We start from the raw sequence: 18674 nt of genomic DNA on the forward strand, positions 1-18674 counted from the left end.
ATTAACGTCAATGGACAGGTTTTTACCAGTTACTGTTCGATCGTGTTTTTTCAGGTTTATGTCCACGAAAGACATTATATGAACCAAAAGGCTCTTGGTCACCGAGTTGTGTAACCTTACTGTCATTAATCATAATATTATGAAGGAGAGGGAGAGAGAGATTTTGATAGCATCTGCTGTGAATGGACAAAGATCCCCCTTCAGGTGCCAGCGTTCCCTGACAGGTCTACTCTGGCAAGCTGTTCCAGCAACACTTGGCCGACAGCTGCAAATACATATAAAGGCCTCTCTTCAACAAAAAAGAGGGAATATACCAAGGGCTGAGCTCGCAGCTGCCGTTAGTAGACACACAGACATATGCACATGCACGCAGACACACAAACATTATCAAGAAGAAAAAAAACATGCTATTTTTTGTGTTAAACTCTCTCCATTGGCAAGGTCACTGAACTCACTTATGTTTTTTTAGCCGAGTTACTTGAGCATAAAACACCCAGTAGTTCTCTTCTCAACAGCAATGACAATTTTGATGTTACTTTCTGTGGTGGCCTCACAAGAATTCCGACATTTGGAATGTCATAGTAGTGTATCCCATTTGACCACTCATTATCTGAGCATGTACCAAAATGTTGTCAGCAAATAACACTGCCATCGACTGTTGTAAGAGTGAAATCCATCCCATAGTCCCCAATCCCTTCTCTTTCCCAATAAGGGCCACCTCTAGGGCACCATTGTTCTGGCCCTTTAACTGCCTGGTTATCAACAGCAGTCGCAATCTGTATTACCCCCTTGTGCCACGGCTGCAAATATTGGCATTAGCTTCCTAATCACATTTATTTATTCCAAATGTCACAGAAAAGGGCACGTCTGTTTGCAGCTGGCTCGCACTGCTTCAACTCTAAGATACACTACATTACCAAACGCATGTGGACACCTGCTCGTTGAACATCTCATTCCAAAATCATGGGCATTAACATGGAGTTGGTCCCCCATTTGCTGCTATAACAGCCTCCATTCTTCTGGGAAGGCTTCCCATTAGATGTTGGAACATTACTACGGGGACTTGCTTCCATTCAGCCACAAGAGCATTCGGGAGGTCGGACAATTATACCTGGCTCGTAGTCGGCGTTTCAATGAATCCCCAAAGGTGTTCGATGGGGTTGAGGTCAGGGCTCTGTGCAGGCCAGTCAAGTTCTTCCAAACCGATCTTGACAAAACATTTCTGTATGAACCTCAAACTGTTGCACAGAAACGTCTATAATGTCAATGTATGCTGTAGCGTTAAGATTTCCTTTCACTGGAACTGTTCTCCTGGCATCCGCCAAACCCAGATTCGTCTGTCGGACTACCAGATGGTGAAGCGTGATTCATCACTCCAGAGAACGCATTTCCACTGCTCCAGAGTCCAATGGTGGCAAGCTTTACACTACTCCAGCCTACGCTTGGCATTGCACATGATGATCTTAGGCTTGTGTGCGGCTGCTCGGCCATGGAAACCTATTTCATGAAGCTCCCGACAAACAGTTCTTGTGCTGAGGCAGTTTGAAATTCGGTAATGAGTTTTGCATCCGAGGACAGAAGATTTTTACAAGCTACGCGCTTCAGCACTCGGCGGTCCTGTTCTGTGAGCTTGTGTGGCCTACCACTTCGCAGCTGAGCCGTTGTTGCTCCTAGACGTTTTCACTTCACAATAACAGCACTTACAGTTGACCAGGGTGTCTCTAGCAGGGCAGAAATTTGACAAACTGATTTGTTGTAAAGCTGGTATCCGATGATGGTGCCATGTTGAAAATCAGCAACTGGTGTGGCAGAAATAGCCGCATCCACTAATTTGAAGGGGTGTCCACATACTTTTGTATATGTAGTGTATCATGTATCTTTGGAAGAAAAGAAGAGGGGAAAGGCATTAGGTTGTGAATAGACACACTAATTTGCCACAGTAATGTGCAGGCAGCGATGCATGATCATCAGGCAATTATATTTGGTTACCATGCAAACAGTGAGCATCATGGGAGGTCATTAAAGGGAGAAAAATACCCTAGCTGAGAGCGAGAGAGAGAGAGATACTATCTAAACAATCTTTCTTTCACATTTTCTATGAATATTAAATGCGTAATGTTCCTTCCCCAGTCTGTCCCAGGGATAACAAATGGAGATTCAATTGTTTTTTCAGTCAGATATGCATTATGATTACTTTCAGATTAAGCTAATGGACGTATATGACTGCGACACTCTGAATGTTGTAATTGTTTGTTTCTAAACATACAAAAATGGGTCAAGATCTTCAATTATGTGTAATGCAAAAAGTTACATGAGTCAAAAGTTGTGTAAACATACAAACATGGATGACTCATAGCTGTCGTGATCTTGCCTCGTACCTTGGACATTTGTGACCATCACCTCGATTCGGTCTTATGTAGCAAAAAAATGTGTATCATACACTGCAGTTAAGGAACAATGATTCTGCTTTGAAAGTTGATACATTTATAACCCCACTTTCGGGAAAATGGCCCTTGAATGTTTTCCTACACATACTGGAGAGCTCTTCTTTGTCTACACCCATTCAGCATTGTTCACACTCTTAAACCTTAGCCCCAACCATCTCTTTAAGGATTCACATGTGAGGCCATGTGCTAAACAGAGTGAGCTAAACAATGAACCATAATCCCAACCCATACTGCCAGCAATACAAATTGATTGTCATAGCTAGCCACCATGCATGAATCAGCAGGTAGCTAAAGCTATTCAACTAGGTTCAATGTTAGTAAGCTAGCTAACATTAGGCTATAACTAGCAATGCAAATGGCCTTCTGAGATGCAAATAATATTTAACAAATGTAGCTAGACTCTAACCCGTACACATGCTGTTCCCTCTCTGTCACGAATGCCATGTTTGCCCTTAGTTTGAAGATGTAATCCGGAGACAGGTGTTATACAACAGCCTTCTGTGTTCTCTTTTCGACTCCCTCCGCATTTGCAATCAAATGCCGGAATTTTCTCCATCTCCTTAGCTATCCACTGGGCATTCCACTAATTTCAGAACTCTGTCAACTTCTTCTGTGACAACAACATTGTTTATCGCCATTTTTCCCCATCACTGTCATCAGAAGACTCTACAATGTCTGGTTCAATGAAAATGTTTTGACCTAAATGAGGGATTTCCTCATCGTCTGATTCATTTTCAGAGAAAGAGAGAGTCAGTTTTGCACAATCCTCCTATAGAAAGTAGTCCATCACAACTTTTTCCCACTGATCTTTGTCAATAGCGCCTGTTAAATTCAGGGCAGCAATGTTGAGCAGTTGCAGTTGTCCATGATATCTTAAAAAAAAGAAGCTGTGGTAGCAAGGATTATCTACACATACTGAACAGCTCATGTTATAGACAGAAGCATGTTACATGGCAGACCAATCCGAACGCATCTCTCAGCATATCCAGCCTAACCATTATCTTAGCCAATCATGGCTAGCGGGAAGGTTCCTGACTTTTTCCATGGCTAAACCAATAAGGCTCGTAATTTAACATTTGTATTCATATTTACAGCTAGCATACACTTTTGTTATTAGGGTACATTAAAGTTCACATGTTCCAGAAGGCATTTCTGTCTGAAAAATGTATTTTGATTAAAAATAATAATAATTGCATTTACGTTCAAATGCTTCTTGAAACCGATCACGTTTTAGCCTTACGGCAATTCCACTGTAAAACAAATTATTCACTTTAAATTGTATGTCAAACAAAAACAATGATTGTTAAGTTAAATCACACAGACTACTTTAAAAAATGTCCACTGAACATTTTGCAAAAACACATTGACTTGAAGAACAGTGCAGATACAAAGTAAAAAATTATCGGTGGAAATTGTTAAAGGTATTCCTTGTGGAAGACATCAAAACTATGAAGTAACACATATGAAATCATGTAGTAACCAAAAAAGTGTTAAACACATAAATATATTTGAGATTCTTCAAATATAGTAGCCACCCTTTGCCTTGATGACAGCTTTGCACAATCTTGGCATTCTCTCAACCAGCTTCATGAGTCACCTGGAATGCATTTCAACTAACAAGTGTACCCTGTTAATTTGTGGAATTTCTTTCCTTCTTAATGTGTTTGAGCCAATCAGTTATGTTGTGACAAGGTAGGGTTGGTATACAGAATATAGCCCTATTTGGTAAAAGGCCAAGTCCATATTATGGCAAGAACAGCTCAAATAACCAAAGGGAAACAACAGTCCATCATTATCTTAAGACATGACGGTCAGTCAATCCGGAAAATGTCAAGAACTTTGAAAGTTTCTTCAAGTGCAGTCGCAAAACCATCAAGCACTATGATGAAACGGACTCTCATGAGAATCACCACAGGAAAGGAAGACCTAGAGTTACCTCTGCTGCAGATGATCCGTGTATTAGAGTTACCAGCCTCAGAAATGGCAACACAAATAAGTGCTTCACAGAGATCAAGTAACAGACACATCTCACCATCTACTGTTCAGAGACTGCGTGAATCAGGCCTTCATGGTCGAATTTCTGCGAAGAAACCACTATTAAAGGACACCAATAAGAAGAAGAGACTTGCTTGGGCCAAGATACACTAGCAATGGACATTAGACCGGTGGAAATCTGTCCTCTGGTCTGATGAGTCCAAATTGTGAGATTTTTGGTTCCAACCGCCGTGTCTTTGTGAGATGCAGAGTAAGTGAATGGATGATCTCTGCAAGTGTGGTTCCCACCATGGAAGAGGAGGTGTGATGGTGTGGGGGTGCTTTGCTGGTGACACTGTCTGTGATTTATTTAGAATTGAAGGCACACTTAACCAGCATGGCTACCACAGCATTCTGCAGCGATATGCCATCCCATCTGGTTCGCGCATAGTAGGACTATCATTTGTTTTTCAACAGGACAATGACCCAACACACATCCAGTAGAGGTCGACCGATTATGATTTTTCAAAGCCGATACCGATCCCGATTTATTGGAGAACCAAAAAAAGCCGATATCAATTAATCAGACGATTTGCATATATACAGTGGGGCAAAAAAGTATTTAGTCAGCCACCAATTGTGCAAGTTCCCCCACTTAAAAAGATGTAGAGGCCTGTAATTTTCGTCATAGGTACACTTCACTATGACATACAAAATTAGGGGAAAAAATCCTGAAAATCACATTGTAGGATTTTTTATGAATTTATTTGCAAATTATGGTGGAAAATAAGTATTTGGTCACCTGCAAACAAGCAAGATTTCTGGCTCTCACAGACCTGTAACTTCTTCTTTAAGAGGCTCCTCTGTCCTCCACTCGTTACCTGTATTAATGGCACCTGTTTGAACTTGTTATCAGTGTAAAAGACACCTGTCCACAACCTCAAACAGTCACACTCCAAACACTACTATGGCCAAGACCAAAGAGCTGTCAAAGGACACCAGAAACAAAATTGTAGACCTGCACCAGGCTGGGAAGACTGACTCTGCAATAGGTAAGCAGCTTGGTTTGAAGAAATCAACTGTGGGAGCAATTATTAGGAAATGGAAGACATACAAGACCACTGATAATCTCCCTCGATCTAGGGCTCCACGCAAGATCTCACCCCGTGGGGTCAAAATGATCACAAGAACGGTGAGCAAAAATCCCAGAACCACACGGGGGGACCTAGTGAATGACCTGCAGAGAGCTGGGACCAAAGTAACAAAGCCTACCATCAGCAAGGGCATTGAAGATGAAACGTGGCTGGGTCTTTCAGCATGACAATGATCCCAAACACACCGCCCGGGTAACGAAGGAGTGGCTTCGTAAGAAGCATTTCAAGGTCCTGGAGTGGCCTAGCCAGTCTCCAGATCTCAACCCCATAGAAAATCTTTGGAGGGAGTTGGAAGTCAGTTTTGCCCAGCAACAGCCCCAAAACATCACTGCTCTAAAGGAGATCTGCATGGAGGAATGGGCCAAAATACCAGCAACAGTGTGTGAAAACCTTGTGAAGACTTACAGAAAATGTTTGACCTCTGTCATTGCCAACAAAGGGTAGAAACAAAGTATTGAGATAAACTTTTGTTATTGACCAAATACTTATTTTCCACCATAATTTGCAAATAAATTGCAAATAGATTTTTTTTTTCATTTTGTCTGTCATGAAGTGTACCTATGATGACAATTACAGGCCTCTCTCATCTTTTTAAGTGGGAAAACTTGCACAATTGGTGGCTGACTAAATACTTTTTTGCCCCACTGTATACAGTTGAAGTCAGAAGTTTGTATCCACTTAGGTTGGAGTCATTGACACTCGTTTTTCAACCACTCCACAAATTTCTTGTTAACAAACTATAGTTCTGGCAAGTCAGTTAGGACATTTACTTTGTTCATGAAACAAGTAATTTTTCCAACAATTCTTTATAGACAGATTAATTCACTTATAATTCACTGTATCACAATTCAAGTGGGTCAGAGGTTTACATACACTAAGTTGACTGTGCCTTTAAACAGCTTGGAAAATTCCAGAAAATTATAAAATGGCTTCTGAAGCTTCTGATAGGCTAATTTACATAATTTGAGTCAATTGGAGGTGTACCTGTGGATGTATTTCAAGGCCTACCTTCAAACTCAGTGCATCTTTAATTGACATCACTGGAAAATCAAAAGAAATCAGCCAAAGACCTCAACAAAAAATGTTTAACTCCAAAAGTCTGGTTGATCCTTGGGAGCAATTTCCAAATTCCTGAAGGTACCAGGTTCATCTGTACCAACAATAGTATGCAAGTATAAACACCAAGGGACCACGCAGCCATCATACCACTCAGTAAGAAGACTGTCTCCTAGAGATGAACACCCTTTGGTGCGAAAGGTGCAAATCAATCCCAGAACAACAGCAAGGACCTTGTGAAGATTCTGGTCTGATGAAACAAAAATAGAACTGTTTGGCCATAATGACCCTCATTATGTTTGTAGGAAAAAGCGGGACACTTGCAAGCTGAAGAACACCATCCCAACCGTGAAACACGAGGGTGGCAGCATCATGTTGTAGGGGTACTTTGCTGCAGGAGGGAATGGTGCACTTCTCAAAATACTTGGCATCATGAGGGCTGGAAAATTATGTGGATATATTGAAGCAACATCTCAAGACATCAGTCAGGAAGTTAAAGCTTGCTCACAAATGGGTCTTCCAAATGGACAATGACCCCAAGCATACTTCCAACAAAGTCAATGTATTGGAGTGGCCATCACAAAGCCCTGACCTCAATCCTATAGAAATGTTGTGTTCAGAACTGAAAAGTGTGTGTGAGCAAGGAGGCCTACAAACCTGACTCAGTTACACCAGCTCTGTCAGGAGGAATGGCCCAAAATGTTTCCAATTTATTGAGTAAAGCTTGTGGAAGCCTACCCGAAACGATTGGCCCAAGTTAAACAATTTAAAGGAAATGCTACCAAATACTAATTGAGTGTATGTAAACTTCTGACCCACTGGGAATGTGATGAAAGAAATAAAAGCTTAAATAAATCACTCTACTAATATTCTGACATTTCACATTCTTAAAATAAAGTAGTGACCCTAACTGACCTAAGACAGGGAAATGTTACTAGGATTGAATGTCAATAATTGTGAAAAACTGAGTTTAAATGTATTTGGCTAAGGTGTATGTAAACTTCAACTGTATTTGTAATGACAATTACAACAATACTGAATGAACACTTTTATTTTAACTTAAGCATTAAACATCTATTTAGTCTCAAATAAATAATGAAACATGTTCAATTTGTTTAAATAATGCATAAACTCTTTTGGAGAAGAAAGTAAAGTGCAATATGTGCCATGTAAAAAAGCTAACGTTTAAGTTCCTTGCTCAGAACATATGAAAGCTTGTGGTGCCTTTTAACATGAGTCTTCAATATTCCCAGTTAAGAAGTTTTGGGTTGTAGTTATTATAGGAATTATAGGACTATTTCTCTATACCATTTGTATTTCATATACCTTTGACTATTGTGCGTTCTTATAGACACTATAGTATTCCCAGCCTATTCTTGGGAGTTGATAGGCCTGAAGTCATAAACAGCGCTGTGCTTTGCGAAGAGCTGCTGGCAAACACAGGAAAGTGCTGTTTGAATGAATGCTTACGAGCCTGCTGCTGTCTACCACCCTACCGCCCAGTCAGACTGCTCTATCAAATATCAAATTATAGACTTAATTATAATACAATAAACACACAGAAATACGAGTCTCATGTCATTAATATGGTCAAATCCGGAAAGTATCATTTCGAAAACAAAATATTTATTATTTCAGTGAAATACGGAACCGTTCCGTATTTTATCAAACGGGTGTCACGGTCTTCCTCCTCTTCATCTGAAGAGGAGAGGCGAGAAGGATCAGAGGACCAAAATGCGGCGTGGTATGTGTTCATAGTGAATTTTAATAAAGAGAACACTGAACACTGCAACACTATACAAAAGAGTAACAAAAACAATAAACCAATGAAGACCGTGAAGCTACAAATGAGACCTGTGCTGACACAAGCCACTAACATAGACAATCACCCACCAACAAACAGTGCAACCCAGGCTACCTAAGTATGATTCTCAATCAGAGACAACTAATGACACCTGCCTCTGATTGAGAACCATATTAGGCCAAAACATAGAAATCCCAAATCATAGAATATCAAACATAGACTGCCCACCCAACTCACGCCCTGACCATACTAAATAAATACAAAACAAAGGAAATAACGGTCAGAACGTGACAGTACCCCCCCCCCCCAAAGGTGCGGGAGCCATCCGTAAGTCTAAATATTGCTTTTACATTGCCCAACCTTCAATGTTGTGTAAAATTCTGGCAAATTATTTACAGTCTTTGTTAGGAAGAAATGGTCGTCACACTGTTCACAACGAGCCAGGCGGCCCAAACTGCTGCATATACCCTGACTCTGCTTGCACAGAAGGCAAGAGAAGCGACACAATTTCCCTAGTTAATATTGCTTGCAAACATGAACTAAATATGCAGGTTTAAAAAATATATACTTGTGTATTGATTATAAGAAAGGCATTGATGTTTATGGTTAGGTACATTGGTGCAACGACAGTGCTTTTTTCGTGTATACCTTTGTTAAATCATCACCGTTTGGCGAAGTAGGCTGTTATTCGATGATAACTTAACAGCCACCACATTGATTATTTGCAACGCAGGACAAGCTAGTTAAACTAGTAATATATTCCATTATCAATCAACAGCTCAACCAATTTCATGTGATCACAACTATTACTAAAAAAAACACGTCATACTAGTGTTTCTGTATCCTGGACCTCATTCCTCTTTGTCGGTGACTCTATCTGAAGTGAACAGTCAGTGAGAGCTGTGTTAGATGTCCTGACAGGTGAGGAGTCAGCTGGTCTATCAGACTCTAATGCCCTGACTCACCCTTCCCTGCTTCAATTCACTCCACGGAACACATTCACACGGCACCGGCATCAGGTTGCGTACATTTTGTATTCTCTACATAGTTCATTCTAATATATCTACTACTGTACATTCCTAAGATATCTTAAATTCATCCAGTGTATATACTGTATGTATAAAATGCATTTGATTACTGTTACAGTGCTATTTGGGTTGTTAATTGGATTCAATCCTGACATTTCTTGATTTCTTGTTTCTTTAGTTTTAAATTGATTATTTGTGTACCTATTTGACATTTTACTGCATTGTTAGGAGCAAGTTACATTAGCATTTCGCTGCACCTGTAATAACATCTGCTAAACTGTGTACGTGACCAATAAACTTTGCTTTGAGGTACAAAGTTAGATTCAACACCAAACAAACAGCTGAAACAGAAAGTGTCTTCAATTTACACATGACATTAATTCTGTATCCCTTCTCACAAGTTCCGGTTTACCTTTTAATATTGATAAATTCAATGTTTATTGAACTGGGGAACAAAAATTATTTATGCTTTCACCTGTTGCAAACAATTAGCTAGTAAATCAGTTGTATAATTAAGCAATAAGGCACGAGGGGGTTTGTTGTATTTATACCACAGCTAAGGGCTGTTCTTAAGCATGATGATTTGTGCCTGGACACAGCCCTTAGCCCAGTTATATTGGCCATATACCACACACCCCTGAGGTGCCTTATTGCTATTATAAACCGGTTACCAAAGTAATTAGAGCAGTTAAAATACATGTTTTGTCATACCAGTGGTATACAGTCTGCTATACCATTGCTGTCAGCCAACCACCCAGTTTATAATAACTGGCTTTATACCTCTGATGCATGTGGTCTAGCAGCCTGTTATGTAGCTATGGTGTCTAATACAACTCTGCTGATTTATTATTATCTCTGTGACGACTTGGAAGTTGACAGTACAGTATGTCCTTAGCAATGGGACATGGATAGAACAAAACTATCTGCTTATCATCCCATGGTCTATTTCTCCCTGCATGAAGAACCCCCATAATGAATATAAATAAAACACTATATATCTTGATGATCTATGTATGCAGGGCATACCTCTGCATATGAGGACACCCAGAGATCCAAGGCTAGCCAGAGCTGCTTGGCTTAGGAAGAGGGAAGGCAGGGTGGGCTAGCAGCGAGGGAGTAACTCAGGCCTAATTCCCTGCTATAATTCAGGAGGGCGAGGGCCAGAGACAGCCAAATCTACCCACAAATCTCTCCCCCTACCCGGGGATCAGAGTCAGGGCCAAGGAGGGCTGCATGGAGAAACATGGGGGATGTATGGGGAGGTGATGGGGGCTCAGGGGTAGGCAGTGATGGGACTGAGAGATGGAACTCAGACAAAGCCAATCAATATGCCTGCCTTTCTGTAGCCATACTGAGGAGAGGAATATAATGTGGAGGTAGACCTGTTATTTTCAGTTAAAACTCAATGGAGATTTTCCATTCAGTTTTCAATCAGAGTTTAATCAGATTTCATGATTAAGTAGGGCCACCGAGGGTCAATGTAATTTCGCTGGTGATTTCATGGCTCAGTTTGTGGACTTTCTATATTACATTTTTCAATTATCTTGGAATATGTTTTTTATGTGGGTGGTCAATTATTTGTTTATTTTGCAATTAGCTTTCTCTGTTTTGGTTGAATGTACACTTAACTCACCACATGCATAGTATACTTTATGGTTAAATGAATGAGTCATTTTTCTGAATCAAAATGTACAATTCATAACTTTGTCCTTCTCACTCACCAAGCTGTATTGAAAAGGTCACATGGGACAGGTCTTCAACTACTGTAGGCTCTAAGTTCCCAGCACATGCCGCTCATTTCCCCTCATCTCTTCCTCTGGTCACACTACCTGTTTGAGACCACTCTCCTGGTGACATCATTTCCTGAATGGCTATGGCTGATGGGAAAGGATCCCCTGTGGGTGTATAAAAAAGTGAGCCGAGTCAGTCTTCCATCCCTTGGCTCTAGGAGTTGCAGTTGGACGGGGAGAGAAGATAGCAGCTGCCTGGACAAATGGTCTTTTAACTCCAAGCTGGGGATGAGGGAGATAGAGAAAGCGATGGAATGGGAATGAGAAAGAGAAAGAGAGGGTGAAGCTGGCCCTCAAGTCCACTCCAGTGAGGTTTCATCTCATATAGGCTACAATGGTTTACTCACCCAGATACAGGCTCCACTAGTTGTGATACAGCACTGTTAACACCCTCTCTGACTAGAGAGGTATACACAGTCTCCACTCTGAATAAAATACATCTCTGGATTGGCATTGCATTCCCTCCAGGCATGGAAAGGGAGCATATGTTTGTGTGTGTGTGTGTGTGTGTGTGTGGCCATATGTGCACGCGTGAGTACATGTGATGAATGAATGATGCGTTAGTATGTAGACCAATGCACGGATATTTGCATACAGTGTGGATGGAATATTAGTTCCATGAGTTTCCTGAAGATTAATGCACTATAGCTCTCTAGTTTCTCAGTGTGCCTGCCAGGGAGGGAGCTGCTTCCCCTGTGCCCAGATGGTGGCTACAGAACAGAACAGGTGCACGATGGGTTGGCCTAGTGTGTTGTTGTTTTATCCTGAAGTTTATCCCCGGGGCACGGCTTATTATGCTTTATAATGGAATAACAGATGAGGAAGAATGATTTACAAAACTGACAAAGTATCCAGTGGTTGATGTAGATTGAAAAGGTACCTATAGTGGTTCTTCAGATGAAACTCACTGGCAAGAAGTGTCTTTAGTTCCAGAGCCTCTTCAGCAGAGCATAATGGCATGGGTAATCTGATGTCAGTTGTACAACACTTTGATGCTACACATCATTTTGATCCACTCATCCCTATTCACTATAGAATACATGGATAATGGCTTTCAGCATGTCGATGATAGCCACTGAGGGAAAAAAATTGATGTAGCGACTTGGTTACATATTCAATTCTGCCAGATGGTTTTAACTCGCTGTCATTTGTTAATGTATTTATTCTTAATTGATTCTAAAGGATGTTGAACAAATGTCACGGCTGAGTTTGTGGCCAGTAATACACCATATGAGTAGGTGGTAATCTGTGAGGGAGGGGGGAGGGAGGGAGAGGGACAGGGGGCCAGAGAGAGAGATAGAGAGAGATGTAAGGCAGATGGCTCAAGGAAAAGAAAGCTGAAGTGAGAGCAAAAGTGAGTGATGACGGGAGGGAGAGAAAGACATTGACAAAAAAAAGAAAGAGATTGAGAGGGATTTGAATCCTCCGGCTCCCAGTCTTTCTCCTCCCTGTGGAGTGACTTCAGACTAAAGCATCAGCGATTTGTAGGGTCTTAAGATGAATGAAAACCACATCTCCCTCATGGAAACATTGTGAATTTACATGGCTTTTGTTATAATGAAAGAGAGTGCTAAAAGATTCACTTTTCTTACCAGACTAATTTTACATTTGAATTCTATTTTCTTTTACAGCTATGATCATTATTGTTTGCTTGCTAACGTTTTTGTCTATTATTTCGTTATGTTTCAAATATTGCATTGCCAGTCTCAACTGCACCTCTACACAATCCTTTAAAAAAAAAAAATTCTGAAAAGTTCAAAATGTTCCTCTGGTGTCCTCTAAGTTTTATGAAACAGTAGCTCTCTCATCTGTTGTTGTTGCCGGGCGACTTTGTTTCAGGCGGGGAGTGTATTTCCCAGAAGCTGCTCTCCCATTCTCCGGAGGACGTTCCTCTCTTAGGAGTTACCCACCTCTCCATGGTTTGATTATGGCCACCCAGCAGTGCATTAGTTTCTCATTTGAGAGTGGTTTGTTTTTCCTCATGAAGATAGAATTTTAAATGTTTTGATGAATAACCCTATCTGCTCTTATACACTGTATTATACAGTAGGCACAGAGAATGGCTGGCAGGTATAGCGTCCCAAAAAATGGTGTCTGACTGCAATAGAGGATGGATGGCCTTAAGGTCGTCACAATTTTTCAGATTCTCACCGGATACTTTCCGTTGACCACTACGGTGAAGAATTGTCAGTTAATCTTGGAATATGTCAGCTCTATTAGTCTATGGCCCATACACAGTGACTGTATGTGTATGGATTAAGTGTGCTTTTCACTCTCAGCTTGGCTGCCAGAGAGTCTTTGATGTGTCTGTGATGGCATGAAATGGTACAAACCATGGAGCAATGGATGTGTCACGGTGAATTTGCATGAGCAGGCTTTGAGGGGAATGCTATGGCTTGGAGACGGAGATGGGGCGAGTTAGGCTAACAACCTTATCGCATTGGCATGTGTAAACCCTAGGGCTGTGGGACTGACTCACTCTGACTAGAACACTGGCATGTTAAAACCACTGCCTGGCTCGCTGTCAGTGTTGTTTGTGTAAGTGTCTGTGTGCTTGTATATGTGTTTGTATGTCTCACTCTCTCTCCCTCTTTCTTCCAGGGAGGCCTGATCGCTCTCCTCCTCCTCATTCTTCTCTTCACACTGGTGCTTTACACCCGTCACCGCTGGTGCAAGCGCCGGCGCATCCCCCAGAAGAGCGCCAGCACCGAGGCCACCCATGAGATCCACTACATCCCCTCTGTGCTGCTGGGACCCCAGGGTAGGGACAGCTTCCGGGGGTCCCGCCAGCTACAGCACAGCTCTGTCATCGGCATGCCCATCCGGGAGACCCCCATACTGGATGACTACGACTGTGATGAGGACGATCAGATGGGTCACACACACACCTCCACACCCAACCAGGTCCACAACCAGCTGATTGATGGGAAAGTCCAGGGCCTGGATGAGTATGGGCCCAGCCAGGGGACACATACCCACAACCAGCACACTGACAGCCTGAGGAAGGGGGAGGACAGCCTCCAACACAGTCTGGATAAAAGAGGTGGGTACCACTGTAGTATGTAATAGTCCACTGTAGTCCACTGACTAGACTAGAGAAAAGTCACAGTATTTTTGAGAGAATGAGAATGAGAATATCCTATATTTCTGTTAAATATTTTTATTTATTTATTTTTATTGAAAAGCAACCATTTTTGGTGACATCCTCCACCTATTAATCCCTATGCACTCCTTATATTTTACTTGCACAGCCTTCAGCCAAGACTGTGGGGCGGCAGGTAGCCTAGTGGTTAGAGCGTTGGACTAGTAACCGAAAGGTTGCAAGATTGAATCCCAGAGTTGTTGTTCTGCCCCTGAACAAGGCAGTTAACCCACTGTTCCTGGGCTGTCATTGAAAATAATATTGTGTTCTTAATTGACTTGCCTAGTTAAACAAAGGTAAAAGAAAGAGGATAATTGCTGAGGTGCTTCTTATAGCCATCAATGAACTTGCTGCATCTTTCTACTGGAAGTTTAGCCCATACTTCAGCTGCAAACGGCTCTAATTTTGAAATATTTGTTGGGTGCCCTCCACCAACTGCTGTTAAAAGAATATATGTATTATTATTATAGATCTCACCATATTGTTTTGATGAGATTCAGATCTGGATTCAATAGTTGCCACTCGAGCAGTCTAGCGTTGTGTTTTGGGTCAATGGAAGAGCCACAACCTTTGACAAATACCCAGTTTTTGGACACTGGGTTGAATATTGGACTCCAAATCACCTTGATAATATGCTGATAAATGATGTCTTGCACACGCTCAAGGCCCATTATAGAACCTCCCCCGTTTGATTGTAGGTAGGGTGTTCTTTTCTTTGAATGCTTCATTTAGTTTTTTGGTAAACATTAGAGCTGATTTTTATTCCCAAGAGCTCTTAAAACGATCCACAGAACATTTAGTCTTATTTAGGTGGTTTTGCAAACAAAGTTCAATCAAGGTTTCTTGTCTCTTTCAGCAGTGTGGGGTCTCCAATGACCAAATTAAGCATTTAAAGAAAATAACATGCTGAGGGGTTGCTTTTCTGCCTCTTGTACTGGTGGCCTTGAACATGTGTAAGGCATCGTGAATGAATCAAATTATCATTGTTTTTGGAGGCAGATTGGCATTTATTGGCATGAATCTTGCCCTGGAGGCAGCTCAGCAGAGTGGTCTCTAGCTGATTTTAAACCTCACCCGAACCTTGACTGTAACCTTAACCACACTGCTAACCCTAATGCCTAGCTCTAACATTAAATTAAGAACAAAAAGCAACAACAACAAAAAGGTCAGGATTTTTTACGATATAGCCAATTTTGACTTTGCAGCTGGCCCGTCTAGCAGAAATCCCTTACTTCTGCCTCCAGGGCAAGATTATGACAAACATCATCCTGCTTTTTGGATATTCAACCCAGGGTCCAAAAACCTGGAGTGGACAGCATTGAGTCCAGATCTAAAACCTCATTGAAAACCTATGGCGAGATCTGAAAACAGTATTTGATTGAGGGCACCCCTCAAACATTGCAGACTTGGAGCAGTTTGTAGCTGCAGAGTGGGCCAACACCCAGTAGAAAGGTGCAGCAACCTCATTGATGGCTACAAAACATTGTTGTTATCTTGGCCAAAAGGCTGTGCAACCAAGTATTAGCTCCTGGTTGCTATAACTTTGTCCATGTCATTTGTTTTTCTTCTCTAAATTAAAATTGTAAACCAGCAAAATTGCTTCTGCAATATTGAAAATCCAATAACAATGTGTGGAGACCAATTTCTGCACCCATGTTATTTTAGATGAAATAAGGTGTATTTAAGAAAACTGCAAGGGTGGACACCTGCTCTTTCCATGACATAGACTGACCATGTGAATCTAGGTGAAAGCTATGATCCTTTATTGATGTCACTTGTTAAATCCACTTCAATCAGTGTACTGTCAGTGGACTGTCCTGTTTGGCTCCGTTGATAGAATATGGCACTTGCAACATGGCACAGGGTTGTGGATTCGATGCCCACAGGACCAGTGTGGATGAAAGTGTATGCATTCTACTATAAGTCGCTCTGGATAAGACATTCAGCTAAATTAGTCAAATGTAAATGTATGAAGGGGAGGAGACAGGTTAAATAAGGATTTGTAAGCCTTGAGACATGGATTGTGTATGTGTGCCATTTAGAGGGTGAATGGGCAAGACAAAAGATGTAAGTGCCCTTGAAAGGGGTATGGTACTAGGTGCCAGCTGCACTGGTCTGTGTGAAGAACTGCAACGCTGCAGGATTTTTCACAGTTTCCCGTGTGTATCAAGAATGTTCCACTTCCCACAGGACATCCAGCTGCCAATTTGACACAACTGTGGGTAGCATTGGCGTCAACATGGGCCATCATCCCTGTGGAATGCTTTCAAAACCTTGTAGAGTCTATGCCCTGATGTATTGAGGGGGGACTATATGTTACACTTAAAATATACTACACACAACTGATTTGACCTATCACTGTTACTATTTTATGACAGGTTATCTCAAAAAGTAGAAATTTACCAAAAGTATTTTGTGTTTTCTTCTAAAACTCCATCTCCATCCCCTTGGTAAATGCCATGTTAGAAAATGTATCCTGGGTGAATCTGTTATCCATAGTTTGTTCCCTTGTCTGACCATAGCCATTTACCCTTCATCTGTCTGTCACCCACAGGTAATGACTACAAGTGGAAGAGGTCATTGACATTGGTCTGGTCACTTACGAATGGGGGTTAGTTGATGAGAAACTCATTGACCCTCACTAAACACTGTCCAGTGTGTATACTCCTGGAAGAGGAGTCCTATATTTTGTTTTTGTTAGAACAAAGTGTTGAAAGAAAGTTAATTCTGGTGACTGCAGGTCACTCTAATAGCTGTAGATTACACTATCCACGTTGAACCCCAAACTGCACCTCAGGAATGTTCATCTTTAATAATTGAGGGATGGCAGATTGCAACGGTGGCTTTTTAGTCTGAACGCTATTCATGTCATGTTAAATTATGCATGACAAAGTTTAACATCTTGTTTCCTAGAGCTGCCCTCCTGTCTCTACTTGTATTTATCATTCAGCAAAAAGCAATTTATCCACTTCCTGAACCCACAACACTTTTCCCGGTGAGAAGAGAAGGATCAGGACACAGCCATGCTTTAATTTAATGTTGTTTATTTATGTGATACATTTTCTTTTGGGAAAGGAACTTTGCATTATTCAGCTGTAGCAGAAAGGGTAAAGCTTTAGTGATCCAAGTTTTCAGTGTCAATGGAGGGAGGTGTGCTCTGTCAAGCCAACAACAGTAGGGCTAGATTGCTGTGCATATGAGGGTCAAGTGTCATGCGACTGAAAATGTAATGTCATTGAAAATGTGCATGGATATTATCATTTTTATTCTTTAAATAGTAGTAAAATGTTTTCAAATGGCTTCAATGTTTGGCTTGATTGAATAATTTAAGGACTGATATGAAGAATCACAGGGAATTATTAGTTGCATGAAGAAATCATTGCTTATCTTGATAATCAAAGAGCACATTTTCTCTCTTGTAAAAGTGTTTTGAAAGTGCTATGTTAGGAATGTCCTTGGTCGAGTATAACACTATGATACACTATACAGTGCATTCGGAAAGAATTCAGACCCCTTATCTTTTTCCACATTTTGTTACTGAACAGCCTTATTCTAAAATGGACTAATGTTTTTTTATCCTCATCAATCAACAGACAATACCCCATAATGACAAAGCGAAAACAGGTTTTTAGACATTTTTGCAAATGTATTACAAATGTAAAGACTAAAATATCACATTTACATAAGTATTCAGACCCTTTACTCAGTACTTTGTTGAAGCACCTTTGGCAGTGATTTCAGCCTTAGGTTTTCTTGGGTATGACACTACATGCTTGGCACATCTGTATTTTTTGGAGTTTCTCTCATTCTTCTCTGCAGATCCTCTCAAGCTCTGTCAGGTTGGATGGGGAGCGTCACTGCACAGCTATTTTCAGGTCTCTCCAGAGATTTTTGATCAGGTTTAGGTCCAGGACCTTCAGAGACTTATCCCAAAGCAACTCCTGTGTTGTCTTGGCTGTGTGCTTAGGGTTGTTGTCCTGTTGGAATTTCAACCTTTGCCCCAGTCTGAGGTCCTGAGCACTCTGGAGGTTTTCATCAAGGAAGTCTCTGTACTTTCCCCTGTTCATCTTTCCCTCGATCCTGACTAGTCCCCGAGTCCCTGCTGCTGAAAAACATTACCACAGCATGCCGCTGCCACCACCATGCTTCACCATTTGATAGTGCCAGGTTTCCTCCAGATGTGACGCTTGGCATTCAGGCCAAAGAGTTCAATGTTGGTTTCATCAGACCAGAGAATCTTGTTTCTCATGGTCTGTGAGTCTTTAAGTGCCTTTTGGCA

At 41.3% G+C, this 18674-nt stretch overlaps 1 protein-coding gene across 1 annotated transcript in view; it reads left to right on the plus strand.

Annotated features, from left to right (window-relative positions):
• Positions 1-18674, plus strand: part of LOC112219326 (astrotactin-2-like) — a 407720-nt gene that overhangs the window by 89103 nt on the left and 299943 nt on the right. The window contains exon 3 of the mRNA XM_024380472.2: positions 13855-14296. Coding sequence (XP_024236240.2) covers positions 13855-14296 — 442 coding nt within the window. The remainder of the gene's footprint in view (positions 1-13854; positions 14297-18674) is intronic.

Source organism: Oncorhynchus tshawytscha, linkage group LG20 (genome assembly GCF_018296145.1).
Source record: "Oncorhynchus tshawytscha isolate Ot180627B linkage group LG20, Otsh_v2.0, whole genome shotgun sequence".
NCBI lineage: Eukaryota > Metazoa > Chordata > Actinopteri > Salmoniformes > Salmonidae > Oncorhynchus > Oncorhynchus tshawytscha.